The sequence below is a fragment of the Bombina bombina genome, chromosome 1, assembly GCF_027579735.1.
Source record: "Bombina bombina isolate aBomBom1 chromosome 1, aBomBom1.pri, whole genome shotgun sequence".
Classification (NCBI taxonomy): Eukaryota; Metazoa; Chordata; class Amphibia; order Anura; family Bombinatoridae; genus Bombina; species Bombina bombina.
In genome coordinates, this window is record NC_069499.1 from 290,642,916 (window position 1) to 290,659,814 (window position 16,899).

General features: G+C 42.2%; 1 protein-coding gene across 1 annotated transcript in view; it reads left to right on the forward strand.

Annotated features, from left to right (window-relative positions):
- The window catches only part of LOC128645217 (protein mono-ADP-ribosyltransferase PARP14), a 374,228-nt gene that overhangs the window by 203,445 nt on the left and 153,884 nt on the right, over positions 1 to 16,899 (forward strand). Inside the window, exon 12 of the mRNA XM_053698041.1 lies at positions 12,760 to 12,936. Within this exon, the coding sequence (XP_053554016.1) occupies positions 12,760 to 12,936 (177 nt within the window). The remainder of the gene's footprint in view (positions 1 to 12,759; positions 12,937 to 16,899) is intronic.

The window sequence follows — 16,899 nt, forward strand, 5'->3', positions numbered from 1 at the left end:
ACGGTGTGTCCGGTCCACGGCCCGCCCTGGTTTTTTTAATCAGGTCTGATAATTTATTTTCTTTAACTACAGTCACCACGGTAACATATGGTTTCTCCTATGCAAATATTCCTCCTTAACGTCGGTCGAATGACTGGGGTAGGCGGAGCCTAGGAGGGATCATGTGACCAGCTTTGCTGGGCTCTTTGCCATTTCCTGTTGGGGAGGAGAATATCCCACAAGTAAGGATGACGCCGTGGACCGGACACACCGTTGGAGAAAGTAATTTATCAGGTAAACATAAATTCTGTTTTCTAAGCATTAAGACACTGGGGTCCAAATTTCAGAAAAATCGGATATTGCCTTCATAGTTTTTTGAACATTCAGAAATAAATGTGTCATTTTATTATTTAAAGAGACAGTAACGTTTTTGTTTAAAATCGTTTTTATTGCATTGTTTACCTGCCTAAATCTGTTTAACATGTCTGTTCCATCAGATAACCTATGTTCTGTGTGTATAGAGACAAATGTGGTTCCCCCTTCGAGTGTTTGTGATAATTGCGCCATAGCGTCCAAACAAAATCAGGACAGCTCTGTTATTTTTCATAAGGTTGCCCAAGATGATTTATCTAATGAAGGTAGTGGGGATAGCTCTACATCCTCTCCTTCTGTGTCTACACCAGCTTTGCCCGCGCAGGCGACACCTAACGCGCCAGTGCTTATTTCTATGCAACAATTATCAGCAGTAGTGGATAATTCTATAGCAAATCTTTTATCCAAACTGCCAGCTTTTCAGAGAAAGCGTGATTGTTCAGTTTTAAATACAGATAAAAAGGATGAACAATCAGACGCTGACGATGCCTTATCTATTTTACCCTCGCATCAATCGGAATTGGCTGTAAGGGAAGGGCTGTCTGAAGGTGAAATTTCAGACTCGGGAATAATTTCTCAACAGGCAGAACCTGATCTAGTGGCATTTAAGTTTAAGCTAGAACATCTCCGCGCTTTGCTTAAGGAGGTATTAGCTACTCTGGATGACTGTGATTCCATGGTAGTACCAGAGAAGTTGTGTAAATTGGACAAATTTTTAGAGGTCCCAGTGCACGACGACGCTTTTCCAATACCTAAGAGGGTAGCGAACATAGTGGAAAAGGAGTGGGAGAAGCCAGGTGTACCCTTTGCCCCACCTCCTATATTTAAGAAAATGTTTCCCATAGTAGACCCTAGAAGGGACGCATGGCAAACGGTCCCGAAGGTTGAGGGAGCTGTTTCAACACTAGCAAAGCGCACAACTATTCCTATAGAGGACAGCTGCGCTTTCAAAGATCCTATGGATAAAAAATTGTAAGGATTGCTTAAAAAGATTTTTGTTCAGCAAGGGTACATCCTTCAACCAGCTACGTGTGTTATTACTGTCACTTCAGCGGCGTCCTTTTGGTTCGAAGAACTAGAAAGGTCGCTCCAGAGAGAGACTTCCTATGAAGAAGTCATGGACAGAATTCACGCATTAAAGTTAGCTAATTCCTTTATATTGGATGCCGCCTTTCAAATAACGAAATTGGCGGCGAAAAACTCAGGTTTTGCTATAGTAGCGCGGAGGGCGCTTTGGCTAAAATCCTGTTTGGCAGATGTGTCGTCCAAGACTAAGTTACTGAATATTCCTTTCAAGGGTAAGACCCTTTTTGGGCCGGAATTGAAGGAAATTATTTCAGACATCACTGGGGGTAAGGGCCATGCCCTCCCACAGGATAGGCCTTTTAAGGCTAAGAACAAGTCTAATTTTCGTTCCTTTCGCAATTTCAGGAACGGACCGGCTAATAACTCCACTGCCGCTAGACAAGAAGGTAACGCGGCCCAGCCCAAATCCGCTTGGAAGCCCATGCAAGGCTGGAACAAGGGAAAACAAACCAAGAAACCTGCTGCTGCTACCAAGACAGCATGAAGGGGTAGCCCCCGATCCGGGACCGGATCTGGTAGGGGGCAGACTATCTCTCTTCGCTCAGGCTTGGGCAAGAGATGTTCTGGATCCCTGGGCACTAGAGATAGTTTCCAAGGGATACCTGTTAGAATTCAAGGGACTTCCTCCAAAGAGAAGGTTCCACCTGTCTCGCTTATCTTCAGACCAGATAAAGAAACAGGCATTCTTACATTGTGTAAGAGACCTATCAAAGATGGGAGTGATAAACCCAGTCCCCTCCGGGGAACAAGGTCTAGGTTTTTACTCAAACCTGTTTGTGGTTCCCAAAAAAGAGGGAACTTTCAGGCCAATTCTGGATTTAAAGATATTAAACAAGTTCCTCAGAGTTCCATCCTTCAAGATGGAAACCATTCGGACAATCTTACCGACAATCCAGCAGGGTCAATTTTTGACTACCGTGGATCTAAAGGATGCGTATCTGCATATCCCAATCCACAAATCTCATCATCAGTTCCTGAGGTTCGCCTTTCTGGACAAACATTACCAGTTTGTGGCTCTTCCATTCGGTTTAGCCACCGCTCCCAGAATTTTCACAAAGGTGCTAGGGTCCCTTCTAGAGGTCCTAAGGCCGAGGGGCATCGCTGTAGCACCTTATCTAGACGACATCCTAATCCAAGCGTCGTCCCTTTCCAAAGCGAGGGCTCATACAGACATTGTGTTGGCCTTTCTCAGATCTCACGGGTGGAAGGTGAACATAGAAAAAAGTTCACTGTCACCGTCCACAAGGGTTCCTTTTCTGGGAACAATAATAGATTCTGTGGAAATGAAGATCTTTCTCACAGAAGTCAGAAAGACAAAGCTTCTAAAAGCTTGTCGTGTTCTTCACTCTATTCCTCAACCCTCCATAGCTCAATGCATGGAAGTAATAGGACTAATGGTCGCAGCAATGGATCTGGTTCCTTTTGCTCGAATTCATCTAAGACCATTACAACTGTGCATGCTCAATCAGTGGAATGGGGACTATACAGACTTGTCTCCCCAAATTCAAGTAGACCAGGTAACCAGGGACTCACTTCTCTGGTGGTTGACCCAGGATCACCTGTCTCAGGGAATGAGTTTCCGCAGACCGGAGTGGGTCATCGTCATGACCGACGCCAGCCTCTTGGGGTGGGGCGCGGTCTGGGACTCTCTGAAAGCTCAGGGCCTATGGTCGCGGGAGGAGTCGCTTCTCCCGATAAACATTTTGGAACTAAGAGCTATATTCAATGCGCTCCTGGCTTGGCCTCAGCTAGCGGAAGCCAGGTTCATAAGATTTCAGTCGGACAACATAACGACTGTTGCGTACATCAATCATCAGGGGGGAACAAAGAGTTCCCTAGCGATGAAGGAAGTAACCAAGATAATCCAATGGGCAGAGAATCACTCCTGCCATCTATCTGCTATTCACATCCCAGGAGTACACAACTGGGAGGCGGACTATTTGAGTCGTCAGACTTTCCATCCGGGGGAGTGGGAACTCCATCCGGAGGTCTTTGCTCAGTTAACCCAATTATGGGGCATTCCAGACATGGATCTAATGGCGTCCCGTCAGAACTTCAAGATTCCTTGCTACGGGTCCAGATCCAGGGATCCCAAGGCGACTCTAGTGGATGCATTAGTGGCGCCTTGGTCGTTCAACCTAGCATATGTGTTTCCACCGTTTCCTCTCCTTCCCAGGCTCATAGCCAGGATCAAACAGGAGAAGGCCTCGGTGATTCTGATAGCTCCTGCGTGGCCACGCAGGACTTGGTATGCAGACCTGGTGAATATGTCATCGGCTCCACCATGGAAGCTACCTTTGAGACAGGATCTTCTAGTACAAGGTCCATTCGAACATCCAAATCTAGTTTCTCTTCAGCTGACTGCTTGGAAATTGAACGCTTGATTTTATCCAAGCGTGGGTTTTCAAATTCTGTGATAGATACTCTGGTCCAAGCCAGAAAACCTGTGACTAGAAAGATTTACCATAAAATATGGAAAAAATATATCTGTTGGTGTGAATCCAAAGGATTCTCCTGGAGTAAGATTAAAATTCCAAAGATTCTCTCCTTTCTCCAAGAAGGTTTGGATAAAGGGTTGTCAGCTAGTTCTCTAAAAGGACAGATTTCTGCATTATCCGTCTTGTTGCACAGACGACTGGCAGCTTTGCCAGATGTACAAGCTTTTGTTCAGGCTTTGGTTAGAATCAAGCCTGTTTACAGACCCATGACTCCTCCTTGGAGTCTAAATTTAGTTCTTTCAGTTCTTCAAGGGGTTCCGTTTGAACCTTTACATTCCATAGATATTAAGTTATTATCTTGGAAAGTTCTGTTTTTGGTTGCTATTTCTTCTGCTAGAAGAGTTTCTGAATTATCTGCTTTGCAGTGTAACCCACCATATCTGGTTTTTCATTCAGATAAGGTTGTTTTGCGTACTAAGCCTGGTTTTCTTCCAAAAGTTGTTTCCAACAAGAACATCAACCAGGAAATAGTTGTTCCTTCTTTGTGTCCGAATCCAGTTTCAAAGAAGGAACGTTTATTACACAATTTAGATGTTGTTCGTGCTTTAAAGTTCTATTTAGAAGCAACAAAAGATTTTAGACAAACCTCATCTTTGTTTGTCGTTTACTCTGGTAAGAGGAGAGGTCAAAAAGCTACGGCTACCTCTCTCTCTTTCTGGCTGAAAAGCATTATCCGCTTGGCTTATGAGACTGCCGGACGGCAGCCTCCTGACCGTATCACAGCTCACTCTACTAGGGCTGTGGCTTCCACATGGGCCTACAAGAACGAGGCTTCTGTTGACCAGATATGTAAGGCAGCGACTTGGTCTTCTCTGCACACTTTTGCCAAATTCTACAAATTTGATACTTTTGCTTCCTCGGAGGCTATTTTTGGGAGAAAGGTTTTGCAAGCCGTGGTGCCTTCCGTTTAGGTAACCTGATTTGCTCCCTCCCTTCATCCGTGTCCTAAAGCTTTGGTATTGGTTCCCACAAGTAATGGATGACGCTGTGGACCGGACACACCAATGTTGGAGAAAACAGAATTTATGCTTACCTGATAAATTACTTTCTCCAACGGTGTGTCCGGTCCACGGCCCGCCCTGGTTTTTTAATCAGGTTGAAAAAATTTTCTTTATACACTACAGTCACCACGGCACCCTATAGTTTCTCCTTTTTCTCCTAACCGTCGGTCGAATGACTGGGGGGAGGAGACAGAGGGGGAGCTATATGGACAGCTCTTGCTGTGTGCTCTCCTTGCCTTTCCCTGTGGGGGAGAATATTTCCCACAAGTAATGGATGACGCCGTGGACCGGACACACCGTTGGAGAAAGTAATTTATCAGGTAAGCATAAATTCTGTTTTTTAGGCGGTGGCAGTTTCTAAAGTGCCGTAAGTCACTGGCGACTCCAGAAATTTGTACTTATGCTGATTTCTGGACATCGCTAGTTTGTCAGACTTACGGCACTTTAGCAACTGCCGGCGCCGTTTATGAGATAGCTTGCTGTGCGAGCTGAAACTACGGACGGTGCAGGTTTTCACGCTTGCGCCGAAACCAGCACCGTAAATCGGATCGCACCTCACCACTTCTAAATTACAAGAACATGCTATCCAAATGATTACCCTTCTAACCAAAGATTAAAATAATATATGAAATTATTTTCTCCGGCACAAATTATTACTAAATATTTAAAATTAGGGAGTACACCTCTTAACAAAAAAATAAAAATAATAAAAAAACAAATGAATGTCAAAATGACAAGTACATCAAAGCATCAGACATGACATGGCTTTTATTATAAGGCTTTGTTACTTCAATCCAGAAATTCAAATGGATCCAATGTAAATTTTCTTTATATCCTAGATAGGTAAGATAAGTTGCTGAACAATTATCTCTGTGAAATAGTCATCCATGTCTCAATCAGATGCACTAAACGCTGTCTGAATCAACGTGCATAAAACCAAGTGTGAGGCAGATTTCACCTCTATAAAGTTGAGAATCCAAACAATTTCTCACATTGTAAATCCTTATAAGTGTTATGTATGTCCCAAACACTTTAACACAGGTCATTCATCAAAAAGCAACATCTTGTATCCCAGTGTGACTGCTTTCAGTGCATGTATGTAAGGCTTCCATGACAGAAAAGAGATACCAATGTTTTATTGCTCTAACACCACCCTGTGTTCCCATTTTTAGATATTGTAGGGAAACATTAACCAGAGGTGTGTCCCATCTCATTGTTCCAGAGTAACTCCTCATGCTTAGATATCATTTGAAAAACGACTTTCCCTCTGTGAGTTAACAATCCGGCGTTGTCCAGACTTTTAGCTGTGCAAGTATTTAATGACCAAAAAAAATGTGTGAACGGGATTTAAAGGGACAGTGTACTCCAGAAATTGTATTGTTTAAAAATATATAGAATACCATTCACCAGTTCACCAGTTTTGTGTAACCAACACTGTTATATTTACCTCTGTGATTACCTTGTTTCTACGCCTATGCAGACTGCCTCATTTTGTCAGTCCAATCAGTGCTGACTCTTAAATAACTCCAGTGAGAACAATGTTATCTATATGACATACATATATGTGCAGTGTCTAACTGTCAAAAAACTGTCAAAATATAAGAGACTGTTCAATGGCTTTGAAATTAGCATATGAGGCTACCTAGGTTTAGCTTTCCACAAAGAATACCAAGAGAGCAAAGCAAATTTGATGATAAAAGTAAATTAAAAAGTTGTTTAAAATTGCATGCTCTATTGCTCTATTGTAATCATGAAAGTTTAATTTTGACTAGATGGTCCCTTTAAGCTACATTTTTATCTTTTTTTATTAAACCAGGAAATTATAATAAAATGTGAAATTATCATGTGAGAAAACGTAACCATAAACAAAAGTTCAATTTATTCAATGCGATAGGGTTAAAATGGGGTTTCAAGAGGTTAAGGCTATTGAATTACATATATACAAAACTTGTGCGAAAGTGTTTTCTGAAAGATGGGGAGCAGTCTTATTATAAAGTATCTGTCAGGATTTTGCATTATAGTGAAAGAAATATAAACCATGTGAAAACAAGATTTCCTGATGGACTAGAAAACCACAAATTTGATAACCATGTGATAACTGATTTGAAGCATTTTTCATGGCTCGTTTAGACCCCATGATTAGAAGACAAACTATGTTTACAAAAATGCCGCTAGAGGGAAAACTTAAAACATGCACACTCAGCCTGCTATATGACAGTTGGTGGCATGCAAGCATGTGCATATACTGTGTATGCAACCACTGTCACAGCTGCTGCATCTGTCACTCTAGTAGTGATAACATTTAAAATACTTTTGCTAATTCATATATTTTGCAAAATGTTTTTTTTTCCATCTAAAGGGGAGGAGTGTCCACTGCTTCAGTTATTACTTGGGGGAATACAGAACCTGGCCACCAGGAGGAGGCAAAGACACCCCAGCCAAAGGCTTAAATACCTCCCCCACTCCCCTCATCCCCCAGTCATTCTTTGCCTTTCATCACAGGAGGTTGGCAGAGAAGTGTTGGAAGATTATGAGTAGTCTCTTATGGAGGGTAGTACTCTTCACTATGGGATTGGAGTTTTAAGTAGTCCTGTCAGCCTCTCAGTGAGAGCATGGGTGAAAGTTAGAGTCCGGAGATGCAGGGAGAGTCTTTCTGTGAAACCATCCCAACTCAGATTAACAGCTCCATAAGCAATCGGCGTTGACGAGTTTTGTTGCCTACTTTCTGCTCTCAGGTCCATGTCAGGAGCTATGCTACTAACCTGTCACACTTGAAAGGCCATGTTCCTGTTCCACGGCGTAGATTCTGGTAAGATTGTTTAATTTTTTATACATGTATGATAACGCTAGAAGACAGGGTCACAGTGTGACTCCTTTATCTGTATAGAATCAAGGGTTAATATCTCCTGAGGGGGATTATTGAACAGGGAGGAATAATCTTATATGTTTATTTGATTATATGCTGCTTTATGTGTGAGATGTTATAGGCTTCACTTTCTCTTTGAGAGCCATGCAGCTTGCAAGCTCGGCGCACTTTTTCTCATAGCAGGGTCGGTCCTGCATTGTGCACCATTGTACATTGTGTCCTAACTCTCTGTACTGTCTGGGTCATGGGAGGAGGTGAGTGCCCCAGCCATTGGGATATAAGGGTGCAGTGTTTTTGAATAAAATACAGTGTTTTATTTCTATAGTTCTCTGGTTATTGCACTAGTGATGGAGGATTCTGTTACTTAGAGGGCTCTCCCTCTATTTCTAATGAGTAATTCCTGTTTATATTGTGAGGAGGCTTTAGTTCTGCCCTCTCTAATTATGTTCCATATGCCTTGATAATGTGATAATATCAAACCTGTTTGATACCACTGAGCTGTCCACCTCTGAGGAGTTGTCGTCCAGTGAGATGCGTACCCTACATGCTTATCTCTCTACACATGCAGTTTCCCGTAGCATTGCTGATCCTCCACCTGAGGGGGCCATTTTGTCACAAGATGTTACTGTGTGTCCGGTGTCCGCTGCCTTTAATGCTTTCCCTCGCCCTGCTAAGCGCAAGGGAAAAGGTTACTTATTGCACTCTTTCCCAGAATACATCAGATAATTTATTGGATTTAACTGATAGGGTTATCCAAGGATGAAGTTCTTTCTGAGACTTCAGAGTATGAACATTCTGGGTTGGAGTCTGCTGCCTCTAAACCTCCGGCTGCGGAGGAACCAGACTTTAGTTTTAGGAATTTGCGTTTTTTTCTAAAGGAAGAGCAAGATGAAATGCTTTAAGAATTCAGTGATTCCAGAGGCCAAAGTGCCTGAGGAACCTTTGATTCCTAAATTGGATAGAGTCTGAGGACAGGGTGGTACCTTACCCTTCCCTGTTACTGTTAGATGGCGAACATTATTAAGAATGAATGGGACTGGAGTGTTCCTCTCTTCTCCCTTTAACAATTTGTTCCCGGTCCTGGACTCTCAGTGCAGTTGTGAGGTTCCGTCCCTAAAAGGGATGGCGCTATCTTCACCCTTTCTAAACGTATTACTATCCAGTTTGAGGATAGCTCTTCATTTTAGGAGCCCATGGATAAAGGATGGAAACTCTGTTAAGAAAGTTGTTTTAATATACGGGATATTTGTTTCAACAGGAGGCAGGTTGCTGGAGAAGCTACCTTTGGGTATGACTCCTTATAGGATTTGCTCGGGGTGCAGAGGTCGCCTCAACGTTACTCAGGAAAAGATTTATGGCCTTGAGGGTTGCTAATTCTTTTATCTGTGATGCTATTAGGCAGAATTTTCGCCTGAATGCTAAGGCTTCAGCTTTTTCTGTTCAGGCCCATCGGGCTCTGGCTGACGTCATGGTCTGCCGATATGACTTCTAAGTCTAGACTTCTTTCCCTTCCCTTTAAGGGAATGATTTTGTTTGGTCCGGGCCTGGACTCAATTATCTCCACGGTCGCAGGAGGCAAGGGTGCCCTTTTACCGCATGAGAATATGAACGAGTCTAAGGGACAATTTCGTTCTTCTCATTTGGATAAACCCATGTCAGCAGTCCTCCTCTAGCCTGAGCAACCAAGAGCTCTTGGAAGCTGGCTCAACCCTGAAATAAATCCAAGCAGAGCAAGTAGCCCGCCGTGTCTAATTCGGCATGAACGGGCGGTCTCCGGTCCTCTTCTGGATTGTGTAGAGGCAGACTGTCGCTTGGTCCAGGGACGTGTCCAGGGACGTGCAGGATCCATGGGTCCTGGAGGTCATAGCTCAGGGTTACAAGATAGGTTTCAAGTCTCTGCCACCCAAGGGCAGTTTCCTCCTCTCTCTTCTTTCTTCCTGACCAGAAAGGAGCGAAGCCTTCTGTGGTGCGTGTGGGATCTGTCCTCTTAGGAGTTATTGTCCCGGTGCCTATTTCTGTGAGAGGTTTGGGATTCTATTCAAACCTTTTCGTGGTCCCAAAAAAGGAGGGAATTTTCCGTCATATTGGGACCTAAAGTGTTTAAACAAGTTTTTAAATGTCCCCTCGTTCAAGACGGAGACAATAGGTTCATTTTCCCCCTCGTTTGAGAGGGGCAGTTCATGACCCCACGTACCAATCCTCAAGGACCACTTCCAGTCCCTAAGGTTTGTGTTCCTTGGACCAGCACTTCCAGTTTATTGATCCCATGGATGGAAGATAAATCTAGAGAGAATTCTCTTGTATCAAGTACCAGGATAGAATTCTCGGGTACTATAATAGTCTACATAGACATGAAATTATTCTGGCAGGCCAGAGACGTTGCAGGCTAGCTTTAAAATGTCTTGTCCTCCAGACCTCCTTAGGGCCATCTGTGGCTCGGTGTATGGAGGTGATTGGTCTCATGGTGTCCAGCATAGACATTATTTCCTTTGCCAGGTTTCACCTCAGACTGTTGCATCTGCGCATGCTGAAGCAGTGGAACAGCGATCATTCGGATCTGTCTCCACAGATTTCTCTGGAAAATCGATCGAGAGAATCGCTCTTTTGGTGTTTTTGTTCGGATCTCTTGTCCCAAGGGATGTCTGTCTCAATACCATCCTGGGTGAGTGTGACTACGGTTGCGAGTCTGTCAGGATGGGGAGCTGTTTGGGGTGCCAGGAAGGCACAGGATCTATGGTCCCGATCGCATTTTGGATATTCGGGCAATATACAATGCTCTGATGGGTATATCCCAGTTTATCAATATACAATGCTCTGATGGGTATATCCCAGTTTATCAGATCCAATCAGACAATATATCCTCAGTGGCTTCGATCATCCACCAGGTGGGAACAAGAAGTTCCCTAGCTATGAGGGAAGTATTTTGGTTTTTGGAGTGGGTGGAGACCCACATTTTTCGCTGTCAGCGATCCACTTTCCGGGTGTGGACAATTGGGAAGCGGATTCCTCAGCAGACAATCCTTTCATCTAGGGGAATGGGTTCTCCATCCCGAGTGTTGGCGGAGATTTGCCAGAGGAAGATCTTATGTCGTATCAATACCAAGCTACCCAGATATGGGTCGAAGTACAGGGATCCTCAGGAGGAGCTAACAGTTGTGTTAGCGGTGCCTTGGAGGTTCGATCTAATTTATCTTTTCCGGCCGTTACCACGCCTTCCTAGTCTTGTGGCTCGAATCAATCGGGCGTCAGTGATACTGACTGCTCCGTCTTGGCCGTGAAGGATATGGGTCAAGGACTATTGGGAATGTCGTTATCCCCTCTGTGGAAGTTACCTTGTTGCAGGGATCTGCTAACCAAGGTCTCTTTGTTTATGTCTAGCTCTCTGAGGCTGACTACGCGGAGATTGAACGCCTAGTCCTAGCCAAAAGAGGGTTTTCTTAGAGTGTTAATTTGCTCTCATTCAAGCTCGTAGCTGGTTGCGCGTAGCATCTGTCATAAGGTGTGGAGGACCTACTTATTCTGTTCTCCAGGATGAACTGGAGAAGGGCCTTTCTGCAAGTCCCCTGAGGGGACACATTTCAGCCCTGTCTGTGGTACTGCACAGGAGATTTGCTGAGCTTCCTGATGTGCAGTCGCTTGTTAAGGTTCTGCTAAGATCAGACCTGTGTTTAGATCTATTGCTCCTCCTTGGAGTTTAAATCTTCTTTGGGTTTTGCACGGGCTACATTGGAGCCTATGCATGAAGTGGACATTAAATTATGTCTTGGATGGTTCCTTTTCTACAAGCTATTGCTTCTGCGTGCAGAATATCTGATTGCTGCCTTGCAATGCGTCCCTCCTTATTTGGCTTTCCATGCTGATAAGACTGTTCTACGAACCTAGTTAGGTTTTCTTCCTAAGGTTGTGTCAATTTGCAACATCAATAAAGAGATTGTGGTTCCTTCCTATGTCCTACTTTTTTCTTCGAAGGAACGTTTTCAAAGTAATTCAGACTTTTTTCTCTTTTTGTTCTCTTCCCGGGAAGCATGAGGGTCAGAGGGCCTCTTCGACTTCCTTATCTTTTTGGCTGAGTAGTGTCTTCTGTTTCGCATTAAGACAGCAGGACGTAAGCCTCCTCTGAGGATTATGGCTCATTCAACTAGAGCTGTGGCCTCTTTTTGGGCCTTTAAGAACGAGGCTTCTGTGGAGCAGATTTGTAAGGCGGCTACCTGGTCCTCCTTACATACTTTTACAAAGTTTTACAAATTTGAAGTTTTTGCTTCGACAGAAGCAGTTTTTGGGAGAAGGTTTTGCAGGCTGTGGTGCCCTCAGCATAGGGTTCGCCTCCTTTTTACCCGCCCGTTTTTTTCATTGTGTCCTCTAGAGCTTGGGTATTTGTTCCCACAAGTAATGAATGAAGCAGTGGACTCTCCTCCTCTTTAGATGGAAAACTTAAATTATGCTTACCTGATAATTTAATTTCCATCGTGGGAAGGAGAGTCCACTGCTCCCACCCGTTTCTCCGGGGGGCACACCTAAATTTAATATTATTCTTCTGGCACCATTTATACCCTGATATTTCTCCTACTGTTCCTTGTTCCCTTGGCAGAATAACTGGGGGATGAGGGGAGTGAGGGAGGTATTTAAGCCTTTGGCTGGGGTGTCTTTGCCTCCTCCTGGTGGCCAGGTTCTGTATTCCCACAAGTAATGAATGAAGCAGTGGACTCTCCTCCCCACGTTGGGAATAAAATTATCAGGTAAGCATAATTTATGTTATTAATATATAAACAGGCAGGAAAGAAGAGGTTCATCTGGTAACAGTATGGAGGTCATATAACATTTCAAATACCACAAAGTTGACAACATTTTGTAGGCGGAAATCATACAAGGGGAATCCTCAAAAAATGGCCAATTATGCAAGGTTTTCTGGCCCTGTTTTGAAGTATATTTTGGTTCTAATAATATATTTATTCCTCAGGTTCCCTGCCTCACAATGGCTATATTGTCACAAAAAGTGGAAATCTACTCTGTAAACATATCCTTCATGTTTGTGGGAGGAATTCACCAGGTGACATAAAAACTTGTGTCACAGAATCTTTGCAAGAATGTGAGAAGCTTCAGGCTACATCTGTTGCATTTCCAGCCTTTGGAACAGGTATAATCATTATATTGTTTTCCAGACACAAAATAATTAAATGATGCAACCTTTAAGGGACATAATATTTATATGCCAAATCACTTGAAAGTTATGCAGCATAACCGTAAAAAGCTGACAAGAAAATATCACGTGAACACCTCAAAATTTCTGTGCAGTATAAACATTTATACTTCAGCTGCTGTCCAGCTGTAAGTTGTCAGAAAAAAACAAAACAATAGCCATTCAGCATCAGCAGTGCTGAGGTAATTATTTGCCTTTGCTGTAATGAGATGAGATAAGATTTCATAGAACTTACTTAAACGGAATAGGAAAATAACATGACTGTGCCTGCACTTGACTGATGCACACTCCCTAGCTTGTCCTGGGACAAGCATCCTGACTGGCTGCTTAAAGTCTCTTTACAGTGTGGTGTGAATACTTGGGAAATTTTGAGGTAAAATATCTTCCTTTTCCTGTAAAAAGACAAATGAAATTAACAGTGCTATTTTTACATTAGGAAATAAGTGTTCATTTCACAGGCTTGGTTCATATTAGTGTGAACTTTTAGCCGTAAATCGCTATTTTCAATTGGTATAAAGTGATATCCGCTTCCATCCGCACCAAGTTCATATATTTTCCTTTTTTGTTTTAGAACTGCACAACAGTTTCATCAGGTGTTAAGCTTAACCCTCCACTTATTTTCATTTAACATCGAGCAACTTGGTAATTTTCAGAGTATATTGCTGAGCAACTCTAACAAGGTGGTGTAAAAGATTGATTTCCATCTTAATATGAAGAGAGTCCTCGGCTTCATTCATTAATTGTGGGGAATATAGAACCTGGCCACCAGGAGGAGGCAAAGACACCCCAGCCAAAGGCTTAAATACCTCCCCCACTCCCATCACCCCCCAGTCATTCTTTGCCTTTCGTCACAGGCAGATGGCAGAGAAGTGTCGGAAGATTCAGAGTAGTCTCTTATGGGGGGTAGTACTCTTCACTATGGGACTGGAGTTTTAAGTAGTTTTGTCAGCCTCTCAGTGAGAGCATTGACGAATGTTAGGATCTGGAGTAGGGCTGGGCAATATGGGGGGGGGGAAATCGGGATTTTCTTAAAAATTACCATGACACCTTAATTTTTATATAAAAAGTTTATTTAACACTACAGAATCTTAATGTACAGGTTTCTCAATGTCCAATACACTCTGGGAGCATAAAAATACAAACCACATATATGTGTATATATATATATATATATATATATATATATATATATATACTCCGCAATAAGGTAGCACTCACTGGGTCTTTAAATAATAAATTATTTTATTACCGTAATGTTTCGGGGTTACCCCCGTCCTCAGACAGCTTAATAATAATTAACAGTGTGTAACTTACTTTTAAACCCTCCACCATGTCAGTACTGCTTCCTCGCCGCAGCCGGTGGCGTCCCGGAAATGACGTCACGTCTTTCCGGCGTTCTGTATTCCGCCTGCGTGTAAGGTTGTCAATAGTAACCAGGACGCCTCACAGCTCCAGTATGTCAGGAGGCAAATATTTTACCACAATATATACACAATACATTTTAAGGAACCATATTGGGGAAAGAGAATTACAGTGTGATATCTTATGCACAACTATGTGGATATTCTAATGTTCTATACTCTTTGGGGCTAGACTCATACCAACAAGTGACATATATACCCTATATTCCGATTATCAAATTACTGGTGTGGGGTTTTCTTACTCCCATATACAGGGAACTACTAAAGAAAAAAAGCACTATCAAGGTTTAACAATGGATAATATATACTCACCACAGAATCCATAAGTGCCTGCATAAAATACCATACAAGTAAAAACTTTATGCAACACTGTACCTATTAAGAATAGGGTATTGACTATAAATAAATAAATAAAACCGTGAAATAATGATAACAATATATAAAAATAGGCACAGCCACTCATTCTTAAACGTTAAGTAATAGGTCTAAACATACACTGTTGAACTACAACTATATAAATATACAGGCATCATGGAGGAATCAGGAATAAGTGAAGAAATGGAACAAATCAAAGGAGCTGAGGAGTTCTATTTTACTGAAGCAGATGCTGCAAGAATAAGATTTGCAGCAATACCACAAAGAGAGGTGATGGAAAGTCCAAAAGATATATTTGAAAAATTGACTAAATTAAAAAGAAAATTTGTGGACTATACACTCAATGGGAGCTTCCTCTCAGAATACCATAGACGTAATTTCATACCAAGGGGCTTCAGGATAAAAAACCTCCCAACAATAGGAAGAAATAATCCTGATTTCTGTATAAAGTGGTGTAATATATTAAATAAGTGCTCACTAGATCTAATTTTATTAGTAGTAGGAGAAGCCAGTACACTATTAGTAATCACAAAGAATGAAATTGAAGCAATGGAACAGGCTAAATTGGAGGAACTAAACCTGGACAAAGACAAGGATTGGATAAAGCAAATAAAGGACGATATGAGAAAATATGAAGATGAACTCATAACATTTAAAAACAGAAAATTAGAGATTGTGACCAACGACTACAAGGACAAATTAGTGTACAAATGGCGATTGTTCACCTGAGGAACGCTCTTCCTACTGACAAAACAGAGGCTCGAGACAAAGATATAACAAGCCTAGGACATTGAATACCTTTGACAGTTCAGGAAACAGCTCAGAATCGGAGGATAGCAGCACTAACCAGGGCCAACAGTCGCAACAACACCAAGGAGTTGTTACTCGCTCAAAAAACGGGGTAGGAAGAGGGCACAACTACGGAGGGGGGGGATATAAGAAGACCCCCACGTCCACCCCGGAGGGGGAGATACATGAGGAACTAGTGGTTAACCTAAGTCAACATAAACTCACCCCCGTGGAAAGAAGGGTCTTAAATAAGGGCCTTTCATTTGTACCGACTCCTAGACGGGATGAATTCCAACGTTATGTGGATGCCCAAAAATTTTGAAGAATCTTAAAGGGACACTGTACCCAAAAATTTTCTTTTGTGATTCAGATTGAGCATGAAATTTTAAGCAACTTTCTAATTTACTCCTATTATCAAATTTTCTTCATTCTCTTGGTATCTTTATTTGAAATGCAAGAATGTAAGTTTAGATGCCGGCCCATTTTTGGTGAACAACCTGGGTTGTCCTTGCTGATTGGTGGATAAATTCATCCACCAATAAAAAGTGCTGTCCAGAATACTGAAACCAAAAAATAAAGCTTAGATGCCTTCTTTTTCAAATAATTATAGCAAGAGAACGAAGAAAAATTGATAATAGGAGTAAATTAAAAAGTTGCTTAAAATTGCATGCTCTTTCTGAATTACAAAAGAAAAAATGTGGGTACAGTGTCCCTTTAAGGTTGAGGGAACACTTTCGAACACAACAAGGTGAATACAACAAGCTCAGAAATAGGAGCACCTTCGACCCTAATAGCAACAATTCAAGTATTAAGATCTTCACTAGGATGATTACAAAAGATCTAATAGGCAATCCCACTGGTTTCACAAGATCCAACTTCAACAAAGAAGAATGGATAGCCCTAAAAAAATTGAAGGAAGATAATAACATTATAATCCGTGAGGCGGACAAAGGGGGTGCCCTGGTCATCATGGATTACAAGGACTATCGAGGGAAAATATTACAACAATTAAGCGATGATTGAACCTATAAACCCCTTTCAGGTAATCCAACTACAACCTTCAAAAAGGAGATAGATGCAGTACTAAAACTGGCCAAAGAAGGAAACTATATATCTGAAGAATTATGGAGATACCTATCCACTGACCACCCACGAATACCAGTACTGTATACTGTACCCAAAATTCATAAAAACTTGCATTTCACACAGGGACGGCCAATAGTATCAGCTATAGGCTCTATACTGCAACCCATTGCGGTCTATCTAGATACATTGCTCCAACCCTTGGTCTATAACATTGAGACATTCACATTAG